General features: G+C 41.9%; 1 protein-coding gene across 2 annotated transcripts; it reads right to left on the bottom strand.

Moving 5' to 3' along the window:
* Positions 1–293: 293 nt before the first annotated feature.
* b3gnt7 (UDP-GlcNAc:betaGal beta-1,3-N-acetylglucosaminyltransferase 7) lies at positions 294–10,182 on the bottom strand. 2 transcript variants are annotated; one of them, XM_064952611.1, is made up of 3 exons: positions 9,923–10,005; positions 7,422–7,776; positions 294–2,921 (listed from the first exon to the last, which is right to left on the bottom strand). In XM_064952611.1, the coding sequence occupies exon 3, from the start codon at positions 2,918–2,920 to the stop codon at positions 1,670–1,672; it is 1,251 nt and encodes a 416-aa protein (XP_064808683.1). In that variant the 5' UTR covers position 2,921; positions 7,422–7,776; positions 9,923–10,005; the 3' UTR covers positions 294–1,669. The 2 variants fall into 2 exon arrangements, with proteins under 2 accessions (XP_064808683.1, XP_064808682.1); XM_064952610.1 differs by lacking the exon at positions 7,422–7,776 and having other exon boundaries at positions 9,923–10,182.
* Between the last annotated feature and the right edge of the window lie 5,543 nt (positions 10,183–15,725).

Below are 15,725 nucleotides of genomic sequence, written 5' to 3' on the forward strand. Positions count from 1 at the left end.
CAATGGTTGAAGACATACATCAGCCTTGAATGTATAAAGATATGTTTTGATATTAAAACATCAACAATGTTGAGGATAAAAGGATAACATTTTGAGGTTAAAATAATCCCGTTGACCTATAACAAGTGAACATTGAAATAAAATGAACAATGAACATTTTGGTCATACTATCAACGTTAAGATCAATTACCATGTGAGCCTTTGTCCTCTGAACTTGTTTGGATCGTTGGTCACAGTTTGTTGTCAATTAGTTGAACTGGTACAATATAAGTAAATAAAATAAGACCCACATATGATTTTTTTGAAATTTATTTACAAACGTGATTTGTAAACCTATATATATATTTAGATTTTTTTTAAAACATTTATATACATCATCCACACATATTCACTGCCCTCTAAACATGAGGAACTATAATCTTTGCACATTTCCATTAATTCCAATACCTTCCCTGCAATTAATTACATATCAAACAACCTCTCTTTCCCCCTTTGTCTGTGGGGATATTAAATTAACATATTGTGATATATGTATCAGCAGTAGTTTATTTGTTTCACAGTTTCAATGTAATTTTACCTTTATTTAACTAGGAAAGTCAGATAAGAACAAATTTAAATGACAGCCTACCCCAGCCAAAACCTCCCCTAACCAGGATGACACTGGGCCAATTGCGCGCCATCCTATGGGACTCCCGATCACAGCCGGTTGCAATACAGCCCGTGATCGAACCATGGTCTGCAGTGACAACTCTAGCACTGAGACACAGTGCCTTAGACAGCTACGTCACTCTTGAGCATCTCATAAACCCTCAACTCAATTCATATCAAGTATATCAGCACATTCAAATCCATTGACACATACAGTATACAGTCCAAATTCTTTATGAAAACTGAACAATCTTATTGAAGTGCAGTGACCCATAACAAAGGGTCTCTCTCTCTCTCTACGTTGGACTGCAGGGTTTGATGTAAAGAAAAACAAATTACATTATTATTTATTTGACTATTGACGTGGTTAAACATGCTTACAAGACATTTTGTCTTGACCAAAATTATATTCAAATGACTACCTAAACGAGAAAATAAATTTCAACTACATTAGTGAGGTAGAGACACTTTGTTTCTTGCTATTTTATAAGGTCCATGTTACTACAGTGTAGGTGAAGCCTGGTCCAAATGAACAAGGTGTTTGACTTTCAGTACACAGTCAAAGGGATGCATGACAACGTGGTGCAGTTCGCTGTCCTCTTTGCAACACTATCTGCCAGCACCTCAAACCCCTTTGGTTTGGCATCTCTGAATGTGCCTGCTGACATTGAGAGTCATTTAAAAACGCCACCAGAACATAAAAAACATCACCAGATAATTTACTTCCACTGTGATGCAGTAGAGGCAAGTAGCCTAGCGGTAAAGAGCGTTGGGTCAGTAACCAAAATGTTGTTGGTTTGACTCCCCAAGCCGACTAGGTGAAAAATCTGCCGATGTGAGCAAGGCATTTAACCCTAATTGCTCTGAATAAGAATTTCTGCTGAAATGTAATAAATCAAATATTGTCTGGGTCCTACTATGAACAAAGGAGAACTTGAATTGGATGTCAAAACATCTGCCTCCCGGCCCGCTCACACATCCCAACTCTTCTCCCCTCGCCTAGTTAAGAGTTCCCACCAGGCTATAAGATCTCCACTTTCTGCGAACAGATGAGATTACTGTTCACCAGGTTCCACATGTGTATGAGCTCTGATGGTAGCAGCTTGTGAACCACAATCATGCTCTTAAAGAAACAAGGTTCATGGTTGAGCTTGCTGTCCTTGTTCTTGACCAGACCAAATGTCTTAAAAGCATTGTGCTTGATGGGTGTGACCTGCAGCACCTCCAGACACATGCCCAGGAACACATCGTCGATGGGGTACAGCTCCAGAGAGTCTGAGGCCCAGTAGAGCCTCCTGGCCAGTGGTGCGTCCATGAGGAACCCACCGCCTCCGGCGTATGGAGGGTAGTGGGTCTTGTTGTAAAGTGGTTGTGGGATGTAGTACTTGTTCTCCTTCCTGCGAATGGGCTTGGCCTTGAAGAGCACGTCACCAACGAAGAGGTTCTTGACCTGGGCGCTGGCCTCCAGGTACTCGAAGATGTTCTCCACACTGACGAAGACGTCGTCGTCGCCCTTGAAGACGTAGCGCACGTCGGCACAGTAGGTGGAGAACCACTTAAGGAAGTGGGTCTCCTTGAGGGTCAGGTTGAAGAAGCTGTCCTGGAAGTCCCATTGGAGTATATCTCTGTAGATGTAGTCCTCGTACTCCAGGAGCTTCTGATGGTTGGCCTTCTCAGCCTCGTTGGACGACGTCCCCAGCAAGAACACCGTCTTCACCTTCTTGCCGTCAACAACCTGCTCCTTGCCCCACGTCTTGCGGATCACCTCGCGGCGGTCGTGCTGCGTAGCGATGGACTTGATGACCATGAGCAGGTAGGTCTCCCCGGCGCACTTCTCCGGATGGTTGATGAGCATGGGGAAGAAGCGGCAGTGGCGGTACAGAAGGAACTGCTTAAAGTTCTCCTCCAAGCCCCTGAACCAGTCCTGGTTGGTGAAGTTGAGGTTGGCACTGCAGTTGGCACTGGACACGTCCCAGGTCCGGGAGCCAGCTCGCTCCTGGGTGATGCTGGACTCCTCTGTGGTGCCAGTGGCGGTGGCTGTAAACTCGGCTTGTTTGCCCTTGCTAGCCTTCCAGAAGGTGTTGGTCCCTGGGTAGAGGCCCGTATTCTGCTGCTGGGCCCTGTTCTCCCCTCCCTCGGAGGGGGCCTCCATGCGACCCTGCCTCTCGATTTGGAAGGGAGCCCCTCTCTGGACCACCGTCAACGTCACCGCAGCCAGAAAGAACACGACACATACCCGCTTGTAAACCCTCCATTTATCCCTACTGGTCATCCTGAAGAGAGACAGAGGGAAAGGGACTGTTAGTCAGATGAAGAGGGCATGAAAGTCATCTACCATTTCAAATGATTGACTAACTTTGATCACGAAAGCCTGTCATTCTGCATTCTCTACAAAAACCCGATGTCTGTGTGTTGGAACTATACTTTCAATTCCTGTTGATACTTATGTTCCAGATTGACTTCAGCTAGCACATGATACAGTGGTTCCTCCTTTAAAAGTTGCGTCATACTACGGCACACCCTGCGTGCTGCTGCAGCCTTCTGTGACATGTCATTTAATTCTCAGCCATTTCTTCTATTACTAGTTCGACCACAAGAGGGGATCTTTGAGAAGCATTTCATTGTATTCCGTATTGGCATTACCAGAGAATTTAATTTATTTTTAAAATGTAATAACATAGTATATGGGCTTAGTATAATTTGGCTCAATTAATTTGATTAATATTATGATGTTTCCATTCAGAGAAAAACTTGTCCGTTTTGTAAATTCAGACCGTTTCGCTCTCGGAGCGCACACTGGGCATTCGGGCCGAAGAGTAGGGTTGATTTGAGCGTTCTGGCCTTACAACGGCAATCAAGCATCCAAGCTAACGTTGGCTAGCTACTCCCAGACACAAATGAGACCACTCTGACCATTTTATTCGCCCTAGCAGAGCTGGTTTTCGTGTTAACCAGAGCGTTGGTGACTGTAAATGTGCTGCTGGAAACAATTGAATTACGTTTTTTTCCTGAAGTTTACTGACACCAGCCATATTTGGCCATATTCAATGGGTGTTGAGCGCTCGTAAAGTAATTATTCTGTGTAGATAGTAGGCTGGAAACATTACATTTTTAACAACGTTCTTTTCTGATAAAAAAAAAATAGTTCATTGCATCCACCGTGGAGTCCAGTTTCATAATATGACCATATTTCCCAGCTGCTTGCTGTCGTTTTGAAGAAAAAACAGGCCTTATTTTAGGGCATTTTTCACCCTACGAGCTCCTATTAGTTCTATTGAGCACAGTGGCACCAACTTGCCTTACGAACGTTCTGTTCCCAGCTTATTGTTCAACGTCACAATGCCTGCTTCGCTATTATTGGCAATGGGACCTGCTCACGTTGTTTATAGTTAGAATGTAAACAGCAAAAATAATATTGGAACTCTGCGGTCTTCCCATTGTTTCCTATGGGGGAAATGTAGGCATGTCTGTAGGCATGTCTGTCTATTTCGACAAAAATCTTGCAATGTGTATATATAGATCTTTTTTAAGCACACCGGGTGTCACCGGTGTGAAATGGCTTGCTAGTTAGCGGGGTGCAAGCTAAAAGCACTTTAATTGGTGACGTCACTCGCTCTGAGACCTTGAAGTAGTTGTTCCCCTTACCCTCTGACACAAAGGAAGTCAAAGCGGACACCTATGAAGAACCACACTTTTATTTGCCAAGGAAGAGTTACACGATCAGTGAATATATTCAATTTACAGGCTACAATGTGGGAATCTCATGCGTGGTAATAACTACAGTACATGTGTATATAGGACTTGCATTCTTGGCACAAAAAAGTTATTATATTCTACTCTGTCCATAAGCATCATTAATGCCATTCAGACTTTGATAGCTGAGGTTCATAGATTGGTATGAATATTAATTCAGAACCTAACGTGTTAGCGTCTATACACAGATCGGCTACATACTGTGTAGCTAGTTACACATCCATAGGCACACAGATCGGCTACATACTGTAGCTAGCTACACATCCATAGGCACACAGATCGGCTACATACTGTAGCTAGCTACACATCCATAGACACACAGATCGGCTACATACTGTAGCTAGCTACACATCCATAGGCACACAGATCGGCTACATACTGTAGCTAGCTACACATCCATAAGCACACAGTTATTTTTATCCTCCACTAGACAATAAGCAAGTAAATAGTGAGCTAGCTATGTTACTTCAGCATACACAATTGTACATTGAATTTGCAGTAAATGCTTTAGCTAGCTAGATTCGTTACATCCACTGTTTCACAAGACGACAGCCTGGTTTGCTGGTTTTCTCAGGAGTCGTTAAAACATTAAACAACACAAATTACAAATTCATTCTCCTAACACTAGCTAGCTGGCTAATGTTAGCTAGTCAGATAAACTTGCTAAATAGCAATTTTCGTAAATTAACTTTATGACAACAAAAAAATATGCATAAACGTTTGTCTCGACATTAACTAACATATTCCTCTCAAGTGTAATTTCTTTTTGCTTGACTCGTTATGACTTTATAAGAATTTACATCTGCATCCCCCATAATGTTTTGTCAGCCATCTTTGCTGAAGAAAGTCACCAGGCAACGGTGGCCCCGCGTCAAAATTCGTCATTGGAACCACTCGGTATGATTGGTCATATAAAAACCTTGGGACCCAAATGTATAATGAGTGCTCTAACTCCCCCTTGTGGTGGTCTGGAGCCGCGATGCTGGGTACATCTAACTCCCCCTGGGGATGGTCTGGATTAATGAAGCATTGATGCTGGGTACCTCTAACACCCTCTTGTGGTGGTCTGGAGTAATGAAGCAGTGATGCTGGGTACCTCTAAGTCCCGCTGTGCAAGCTCGCAACTTTTGAAAGGAGGTACCACTGTAGCAATAGGAGGAAGAAGGATTGGGAAACTAACTGCAAATAACAATACGCTGAACTCCGCCTAGCAGAGACAGCTTTGTATTAGCAACTATTAATTATGAGCTTATATGGTATTAAAGTTAAGGGACATCACCCTGGGCGGGATGATCCCAAGTAGGGGATAAAAAAGGAAAACACCATCTTTTGTACAGGGTGTGTTACTTGAAAATCACTGTGTAGTTGTGTAATAAAGTGTATTGCAATACTTAATAAACAAACTAACCTCTGATCAAATAAGTTTCCTGTGGTCTCTTTGTATAAACATAGGGCAGATTTCCCTTACAGTGCTCGACCAGTCGGCAAAAGCCCACATCACCCACGACAGAAAATGGTTGATTGTCAAGGGCAATGAATTACATTATATTGGCTTTAATAACCTCTTGAGACGAGGGGGCAGTATTTTGATGTTTGGATGAAAAACGTACCCAAATGAAACTGCCTATTTCTCAGGCCAAAGAAGCTAGAATATCCATATAATTGGCGGATTAGGATAGAAAAAATTCAAAAGTTTCCAAAACTGTCAAAATATTATCTGTGAGTATAACAGAACTGATATTGCAGGCGAAAACCTGAGGAAAACCCAACCAGGGAAATAGTGTTATTTTGAAACCTCTCTGTTCCATTGCAAGTCTGTCCTCCATTTAAATGGATATCAACCAGATTCCTTTTCCTATAACTTCCACAAGGTGTGAACAGTCTTTAGACATAGTTTCAGGCTTTTATTCCGAAAAATGAGCGAGAATGATCACATCGTGTCAGTGGATAGCTGTGTGTCCCCAGAGTTTTGCATGCGCGAGCAGTTTGGAGCAGACCTTTTCTCTCTCTCTCCTATTGAAAAGGCTACCACCAGGTTGAAATATTAGTTATTATTTATTGTGAAAACAACCTGAGGATTTATTATAAAAAACATTTGACATATTTCCACAAACTTTACGGATACTATTTGGAATTTTATTCTGCCCATCGTGACCTGTACGAGCCTGTGGATTACTCAACAAAACGTGCCAACCAAATGGAGGTTTTGGGATATAAAAATAATCTTTATTGAACAAAACAAACATTTATTGTGTAACTGGGAGTCTCGTGAGTGCAAACATCCGAAGATCATCAAAGGTAAGCGATTAATTTGATTGGTCACGAAAGTCAGAAAAACAATCTACTTTGCTGCTAGCTGTTTGCAATGTTTTGTCTGCTGAGAGAGCTGTCCAAACATAAACGCTTGGTTTGCTTTCGCTGTAAAGCTTTTTTTTAAATCTGACACACCAGGTGGATTAACAACAAGCTAAGCTGTGTTTTGGTATATTGCACTTGTGATTTCATGAAAATTAAATATTTTTTGTAATTTTAATTTTAATTTGGCGCTCTGCAATTCAGGGATCGGTGCGCCAAGAGGTTTTAATGGATTTCGCCTTTGAGTTGTCTCGCTGAAATTTTGTTACTCTTTCAAATGACTGCTCGACTTGTTGACTGCTCAATCCACACTCTTTCAAATGACTGCTCGACTTGTTGACTGCTCTATCCACACTCTTTCAAATGACTGCTCGATCCACACAGCAGACGTTGTCGGCTAGTTTAGGAATGCTGTGCTGCACATATAGCGCAACATTTTATGTGCCGTCATTACGTCATGTACCTATGTTATATGGGTATGCAAGTCAGCTTTGACACCGGTTTTGCACATCAGAGTTAAACAAGACATCGGTCGATTCCGATATGCTCACCAATATATTGTGCATCCCTAATTCAGACCCTTTACTCAGTACTTTGTTGAAGCATCTTTGGCAGCGATTACAGCCGCGAGTCTTCTTGGGTATGACGCTACAAGCTTGACACACCTGTATTTGGGGAGTTCCTCCCATTCTTCTCTGCAGATCCTCCCAAGCGACGCTTGGATGGGGAGAGTCGCTGCACAGCTATTTTCAGGTGTCTCCAGAGATGTTCGATCGGGTTCAAGTCCAGGTTCTGGCTGGGCCACTCAAGAACATTCAGAGACTTGTCCCAAAGCCACTCCTGCTTTGCCTTGGCTATGTGCTTAGGGTTATTGTCCTGTTGGAAGGTGAACCTTCACCCCAGTCTGAGGTCCTGAGCGCTCTGGAGCAGGTTTTCATCAAGGATCTCACTGTACTTTGCTCCATTCATCTTTCACTCGAACCTGACTAGTCTCCCAGTCCCTGCCGCTGAAAAACATCCCTACAGAAACAATTGTTTTTGCTGTGTCATTATGGGGTGTGTAGATTGATGAGGAAATGTTTTGATTTAATCCATTTTAGAATAAGGCTGTAAAGTAACAAAAAGTGGAAAAAGTCAAGGGGTCTGAATACTTTCTGAATGCACTGTAATTACAAAATCAGATTTTTCTCAAGCTGATCACTGTCTGCAGCTGACTCTGTTCGTAGTGTAATAAGACAGGCGGGGAGAGTGAGCTCTTCCGTGGTGGTTGGCGAACCCTCAACCTACTGGCCTGTAGCCATGCGTGGAATCGACTGGAATCTGAAGTGGCAAAGTCGATATCCACAGTTATAAACACAGGGTGGTGTTATTTATGGTCGTAAACATTATCTTGAGTTACTTCTATGAGGGAAAGGGTGTTCAATTTATTTTACCCCCCCCCCCGTAGTTTCCAACATGTCATTTTGTCATTTGGGTGACCTGTCCCTTTAACTTTAAAGTTTACATTTGTATCTCCGCCATCAAGGGGGGAGGGGGGGGGGACTTTAATGTTTTGCCTGGGATTGTTACTGTTGTCATGGATATTTTGATACAGTTACACTAATGTTGTCTCTTTCTGTTCTGAGCCAAGATGTTCTCTTCAAGACAGCATGTAACTTCAGTTTGACTTCTTATGATGCTTTGTTTAAATAATTATATGATGGATAAAAAGTATACAATTGTGTTGTTGGATAGTTTTTTTTGTCATACTCTGATAGGTCTACTCTGTGTGTCATTGTGTTTGTAAATAGGCTATCATTTAATTGTATCTCTGTAACTTCTGCTAACCCATTATCATTTGATCTATCTAACTTCTGCTAACCCATTATAATTTAATTGTATCTCTGTAACTTCTGTTAACCCATTATCATTTGATCTCTGTAACTTCTGCTAACTCATTATCATTTGATCTCTGTAACTTCTGCTAACCCATTATCATTTAATTGTATCTCTGTAACTTCTGTTAACCCATTATCATTTGATCTCTGTAACTTCTGCTAACCCATTATCATTTGATCTCTGTAACTTCTGCTAACCCATTATCATTTGATCTCTGTAACTTCTGCTAATCCATTATCATTTAATTGTATCTCTGTAACTTCTGTTAACCCATTATCATTTGATCTCTGTAACTTCTGCTAATCCATTATCATTTAATTGTATCTCTGTAACTTCTGTTAACCCATTATCATTTGATCTCTGTAACTTCTGCTAATCCATTATCATTTAATTGTATCTCTGTAACTTCTGTTAACCCATTATCATTTGATCTCTGTAATTTCTGGTAACCAATTGTCATTTGTGAATGCCTAGTCCTTATGTTGAAAGATTGAGTAAGAACAAACTATGCCAATTCTACACGGTGATAAAGTCAAGGTATTTCTTCTCTAGGGTAGCAGGTAGCCTCGCGATTAAAAGCGTTGGGCCAAAACGGCATGGTTCGAGTCCCCGAGCCGACTAGGTAAAAAAATCTATCGATGTGCCCCTGTGCAAGGCACTTTACCCTAATTGTAACTCGCTCTGGCTAAGAGCGTCTACTAAATGACTAAAATGTAACGTCACTATACCCTGCAGTTGGAACTCGTTCGAGACAGTCCCAGTCAGACGCACTGAAATCTTTGCACGGAGTAGCCTGTGAAATCTATTTCAAAACACAGTTAGAAAGTCGACTAATCCCTAAAACTGTTTTATTTCAGTTGTTAGATCGTTTTTAGTCACTTTAGTGGTCTACTATGACGTGTGATGACAACTGTCTAGGCTGTCATCAAAAACCTCATGAGAGTCGATTCTTCCTATATGAGGGCTAATACACTTCAATATAAAATATGCCTATTACGCATTAATAAATGAACGTAACCACAGAAGAAAATAATGGTGAAACGTGCTATTATAGTTATAGGGTGGCAATGTATCGTATTTATTTGTCTCAATAAGGCATCACCGTTGTCCTTATTACACAATTGCAAAGGTGAAGAACACACGAATATATTCTTCATAAGAATTTCTATTACCTTATAATAAACAAGAAGAACAATAATAATCATATAAAATAGTCTGCTTCTACACAAGGACAACGCACAGCATTACACGGTCGGTAGGCTATCATTTAAAAACATATTATACTTACATTTTCTTCGAATGCTGATTCCAAGTGCAAGTAAAGTCACTGAATATCACCTTACTGTGCCTTAAAAGGGATGGCTTGCTTGCGTACGGTCCTTTCAAATGGATGGCAAGAAATAGTCCATTCTCTTTTTGGAAGTGAACAAAGAAACCAGAGAACGTTACTTTGCCTCCGGTCGCGTATTTCTCTGAAGCGTACGTTGGGATCAATGCCATCAAGTGGTTACTCTCGACAGCTCTGCATCTTTAAAGCAAGACCGAGGCTGTATGCAAATAGTGAGAGGACATATGCATGATAGAGTAGTCCTTCCGCCCATCCCTAAAATAGGCCAAAAAAATCTCCCAATATTTTTTTTTTGCAATGGATCAATCAGTTATGTTCACAAGAGTTGTCTTGATTTCATGTTTTTATTTCATCACATCGCCATCAATAAATAAGACCTACAAGGCAAATGTGTGGTTTTTTTCTTCTTCACAGATTTGGCAAAATTGTCTCCAGATGTAACTTAATTGACACAGATGTGATCTGCGGCTGCAGCAAAAACATTATTACCATGTTGCATTATATATATATATATATATATATATATATATATATATATATATATATATATATATATATATATATATATATATATATATTTAATAATCAATTTAACAACAATGGAATAATAACAATAATGTTATCAATACTAATACTCATAGTACATAATATATAAGCATAGCTGTATAATTATAATAATGAATATTGTTACGATTGTTGCTCCATGGTAACAGTAATTATGTTATTGTATAGTATTATATCCATATAGTATTTTGAATTATTATTCATTATTATGATGTTCATAATGATATTAATTATCTTGAAATTATTTATATTACTTTGGTTATTTATTATATTTGAATTAGTATATATATTATTATTATTATTAATAATATTACTATTATCCATTGTTTTCTATTGTAAAACATTTGTAGTTACTTTGCCTCGTGGAACAATGGTGGTAGGTGGAAGTTTTCTTTGTAGACACGTGTGTCTGTGCTTCATTTGAATTGTGAGTCGAGGGCGTCACGTCGACCTTTGAATAATAGCACACTTAATCTTGTCAATAGCAATAACGTGAAAGTCACTGCTCTAACAGGATACAAGCAGGTACGCTACCTGGATTGAGAAAGGGTATCTGACGTCAACAATGTGTTCCTGGAGGTTAATGAGCTGTCCTCAAGCAAATTATATTAATCTGTTCCTAATGTGTGCATGCCTATAGGTCTATGGTGCACACAGGCGTAGTGTACTCAGGGACGTCTCTTATTTGTTCAAAGATGTGTCATCCAGGCGTATTAAACAAGTGGTCAGTCAATGCTGGTCTGTGATATATACATTTCTATCGCTTAGCAGCGGCGTGTTAAGTGATATTAACAACAACAAAAAAAGGTCAACAGTGTTGTGTTTATATAGCCGGGTATTTCGACACATGCCGTCTAGGGCTTGGTGTTGGATCAAAAGCACTTCATTTGTGACTTTCAGATACTTGGAAAATGATTTCTTTCCATGATCATAAAAAAAACGGACAGCTGACAGCGGACTCAATCAGTTGCTAGTGATTTTCCTGATAGCACTTTCAAAAAACGATGTTTGATTTGAACCGAACTGATTCATCAGGTGGAGGGAGTTGACACTTCATAACCCCCCTTCCCTTGACATTTGTTGTCTTGTGTTCAGCACTGATTGTCTATGATATACTGGGTGGTTTGAGCCCTGAATGCTGACTGGCTGACAAAACATTTATTTTTACTGTTCTAATTACATTGGCAAACCATTTTATAATTTCAATAAGTCACGTCGTGGGGTTTGTGGCATATGGTCAATAAACCACGACTCCGTGTTGTGTGGTGCATTAGAACAACCCTTATCCATGGTATATTGGCCATATACACCCCCCCCCCCCGTCATCCCTTATTGCTTAAGTATAGCATCCATGATTCGTATCATCGATTGGACAGTATTTTGTTGATATGTTTTTATCAGAAATTACTAGGTGTATGGTAGTTCTATTTTAGTTGTATTTTCAGATGCTACTCGTTGAGATCAGCCTCAACTGACAACAATGTATATTTTTTTAAACATAAAATTTGGCAAACGAGGATGGATGAAAGTATTTCTACTGTCACTTGTGCACCCTCTCTGACCTCAAAATCAAAAGTAACAGTCAGTATCTGGTGTGGCCACCAGCTGCATTAAGGAATGCAGTGCATCTCCTCCTCATGGATTGCACCAGATTTGCCAGTTCATCCTGTGAGATATTACCCCACTCTTCCACCAAGGCACCTGCAAGTTCCCGGACATTTCTGGGGGGAATGGCCCTAACCCTCACCCTCTGATCCAACAGGTCCCAGACGTGCTCAATGGGATTGAGATCCGGGCTCTTCACTGGCCATGGCAGAACACTGACATTCCTGTCTTGCAGGAAATCACGCACAGGCGAGCACTATGGCTGGTGGCATTGTGATGCTGGAGGGTCATGTCAGGATGAGCCTGCGGGAAGGGTACCACGTGAGGGAGATTGCCTGCAATGACAACAAGATCAGTCCGATGATACTGTGACACACCGCCCCAGACCATGACGGACCTTCCACCTCCAAATCAATCCCGCTCCAGAGTATAGGCCTCGGTGTAACGCTCATTCCTTCGACGATAAACGTGAATCCGACCATCACCCCCGGTGAGACAAAGAACACTTTTTGCTAGTCCTACCTGGTCCAGTGACAGTGGGTTTGTGCCCATAGGGAACGTTGTTGCCGGTGATGTCTGGTGAGGACTTGCCTTACAACAGGCCTACAAGCCCTCAGTCCAGCCACTCTCAGCCTATTGTGGACAGTCTGAGCACTGATGGAGGGATTGTGCGTTCCTGGTGTAACTCTGGCAGTTGTTGCTGCCATCCTGTACCTGTCCTGCAGGTGTGATGTTCAGATGTACCGATCCTGTGCAGGTTGTTTTACAGGTAGTCTGCCACTGCGAGGACGTTCAGCTCCCTGATCAGTCTCCCTGTAGCGCTGTCTTGGGCGTCTCACATTACAGACATTGCAATTTATTTCCCTGGCCACATTTTCAGTCCTCATGCCTCCTTGCAGCATGCCTAAGGCACATTCACACAAATGAGCAGGGACCCTGGGCATCTTTATTTTGGTGTTTTTCAGAGTCAGTGGAAAGGCCTCTTTAGTGTCCAAAGTTTTCATAACTGTGATCTTAATTGTATTATTTATTTTTATTTCACCTTTATTTAACCAGGTAGGCTAGTTGAGAACAAGTTCTCATTTACAACTGCGACACAGACAACAACACAGAGTTACACATGGAATAAACAAACACACAGTCAATAATACAATAGAAAAAAAAGTTTATATACAGTGTGTGCAAAGGAAGAAGGATAAGGGAGGTAAGGCAATACATAGCCCATAGTTGTGAAATAATTACAATATAGCAATTTAACACTGGATTGATAGATGTGCAGAAGATGAATGTGCAAGTAGAGATACTGGGGTGCAAAGGAGCAAAATAAATAAATAACAGCATGGGGATGAGGTAGTTGGAAGGGCAAATTACAGATGGGCTATGTACAGGTGCAGTGTTCTGTGAGCTGCTCTGACAACTGGTGCATAAAGTTAGTGAAGGAGATATGAGTCTCCAGCTTTAGTGATTTTTGCAGTTTGTTCCAGTCATTGGCAGCAGAGAACTGGATGGAAAGACGGCCAAAGTAGGAAATGGCTTTGGGGGTGTTACGGATACAGGTCTCCTGAGTGTGTATCCTGTGTGTGTATTTATTTTCTCTCATGCTCTCCTCCTCACAGGTGGCAATCCTCATTCCCCAATCAGTCATCAATCTGAAGACACACCTCCTCCTGTTTCCATTACCCAATCACATCCCCTTTCCCTTGGTTTAAAAACCCCATTCAGTTGTTTTCTCTGGAGCTCGATCTCTCTGTTTCAATCTCTGTCGCATTCTCTCACTCTCTCTTTGGGTTGAGCTCTCTTTTGGTTTTTGTTCACATCCGGAATTATGTGAGTACGTACTGTTGTGCTTCAAGACTGTTTGTTTGATGGTGGGAAAAGGGGGTACCAAGACAAGTTGCCCATGGGCATACACTACCCGTAGGAAACTTTGTCTAAATACACTAGTTAGAACTGGGCTGACCACCCACTGTATTTCTGGTTAGTTAGCTAGCTGTTGTTGAAGCAGGTAGACTTAGGGGTGTTTGTGAATACTTATTATTTCTTTCCTTGGGTCCAGCTCAGCCCATTTTCCCGTCCCCCTTTGCCATGTGTTTAAAAATAAAAATAAGTGTTTGACGGTAATTTAGTTGTCTGTGGTTTTTCATTCTCACTGTTACTTTTTCACTATTATACTTTGCATGAGTTATGTTACGGGTCTCGTTACCATCCCCCCTAGACTGCCGGGCCAAAGGGATTCGTAACAGGGGGTGACCAGTGAAATATACCTGCTGGAGCACGTGCTATGGGTGGGTGCTGCTATGGTGACCAGTGAGCTAAGATAAGGCGGGGCTTTACCTAGCAAAGACTTATAGATGACCTGGAGCCAGTGGGTTTGGCAACGAATATGAAGCGAAGGCCAGCCAACGAGGATATATAGGTCCCAGTGGTGGGTAGTATATGGGGCTGGCACTGTGATAGACTGAGTCCAATTTGCTGAGTAGAGTGTTGGAGGCTATTTTGAAAATGACATCGCCGAAGTCAAGGATTGGTAGGATAGTCAGTTTTACGAGGGTAAGTTTGGCAGCATGAGTGACGGATGCTTTGTTGCGAAATGGAAGCCAATTCTAGATTTAATTCTGGATTGGAGATGTTTAATGTGAGTCTGGAAGGAGAGTTTACAGTCCAACCAGACAGGTATTTGTAGTTGTCCACATATTCTAAGTCAGAACTTTCCAGAGTAGTGATGTTGGATGGGCGGGCAGGTGCGGGCAGTGATCAGTTGAAGAGCATGCATTTCGTTTTACTTGCATTTAAGAGCAGTTGGAGGCCACGGAAGGAGAGTTGTATGGATTTGAAGCTCGTCTGGAGGTTAGTTAACACAGTGTCCAAAGAAGGGCCGGAAGTATACAGAATGGTGTCCTCTGCGTAGAGGTGGATCAGAGAATCAACAGCAGCAAGAGCGACATCATTGATGTATGCAGAGAAGAATGTCGGCCTGGGAATTGAACCCTGTGGTACCCCCATAGAGACTGCCAGAGGTCCGGACAACAGGCCCTCCGATTTGACACACTGAACTCTGTCTGAGAAGTAGTTGGTGAACCAGGCGAGGCAGTCATTTGAGAAACCAAGGCTGTTGAGTCTGCCGATAAGAATGTGGTGATTGACAGAGTCGAAAGCCTTGGCCAGGCTGATGAATACAGCTGCACAGTATTGTCTCTTATCGGTGGCGGTTATGATATTGTTTAGAACCTTGAGCGTAGCTGAGGTGCACCCATGACCAGCTCGGAAACCAGATTGCACCTTGGGCAGATTACGTCAGTATCCAGTCGTGATGGATCGGCGGGGCTCCGTATTGGCAGAAAAAGGGGTCCAGGCCAATTGGCAAAATAGGTATTGTAGCCCAAAGAGTGGCTGATGGACCTCTTCAGCTAGCCGGGTGTTGGGCCTAGCATAGGCTAGCTCCAGGCTAATTAGTGCTTGCTTCGGGACAGAAACGTGGCCACTCAGCTAGCTAGCTGTGGTAATCCAGGTGAAAAGGTTCAGAGCTTGCGGTAGGAATCCGGAGCTATGGAGAAAAACAAGTCCGATATGCTCT

This window comes from Oncorhynchus masou, chromosome 31 (genome assembly GCF_036934945.1).
Source record: "Oncorhynchus masou masou isolate Uvic2021 chromosome 31, UVic_Omas_1.1, whole genome shotgun sequence".
Classification (NCBI taxonomy): Eukaryota; Metazoa; Chordata; class Actinopteri; order Salmoniformes; family Salmonidae; genus Oncorhynchus; species Oncorhynchus masou.

Bases quoted from the DNA above. Each gene is read 5' to 3' on its own strand.
- b3gnt7 (XM_064952610.1), bottom strand. From the start codon at position 10,134: ATGGCATTGATCCCAACGTACGCTTCAGAGAAATACGCGACCGGAGGC. The intron at 2,922-9,922 runs GTAAGTATAATA...GTCTCTCTTCAG, and splicing joins AATCAGCATTCGAAGAAAAT to GATGACCAGTAGGGATAAAT.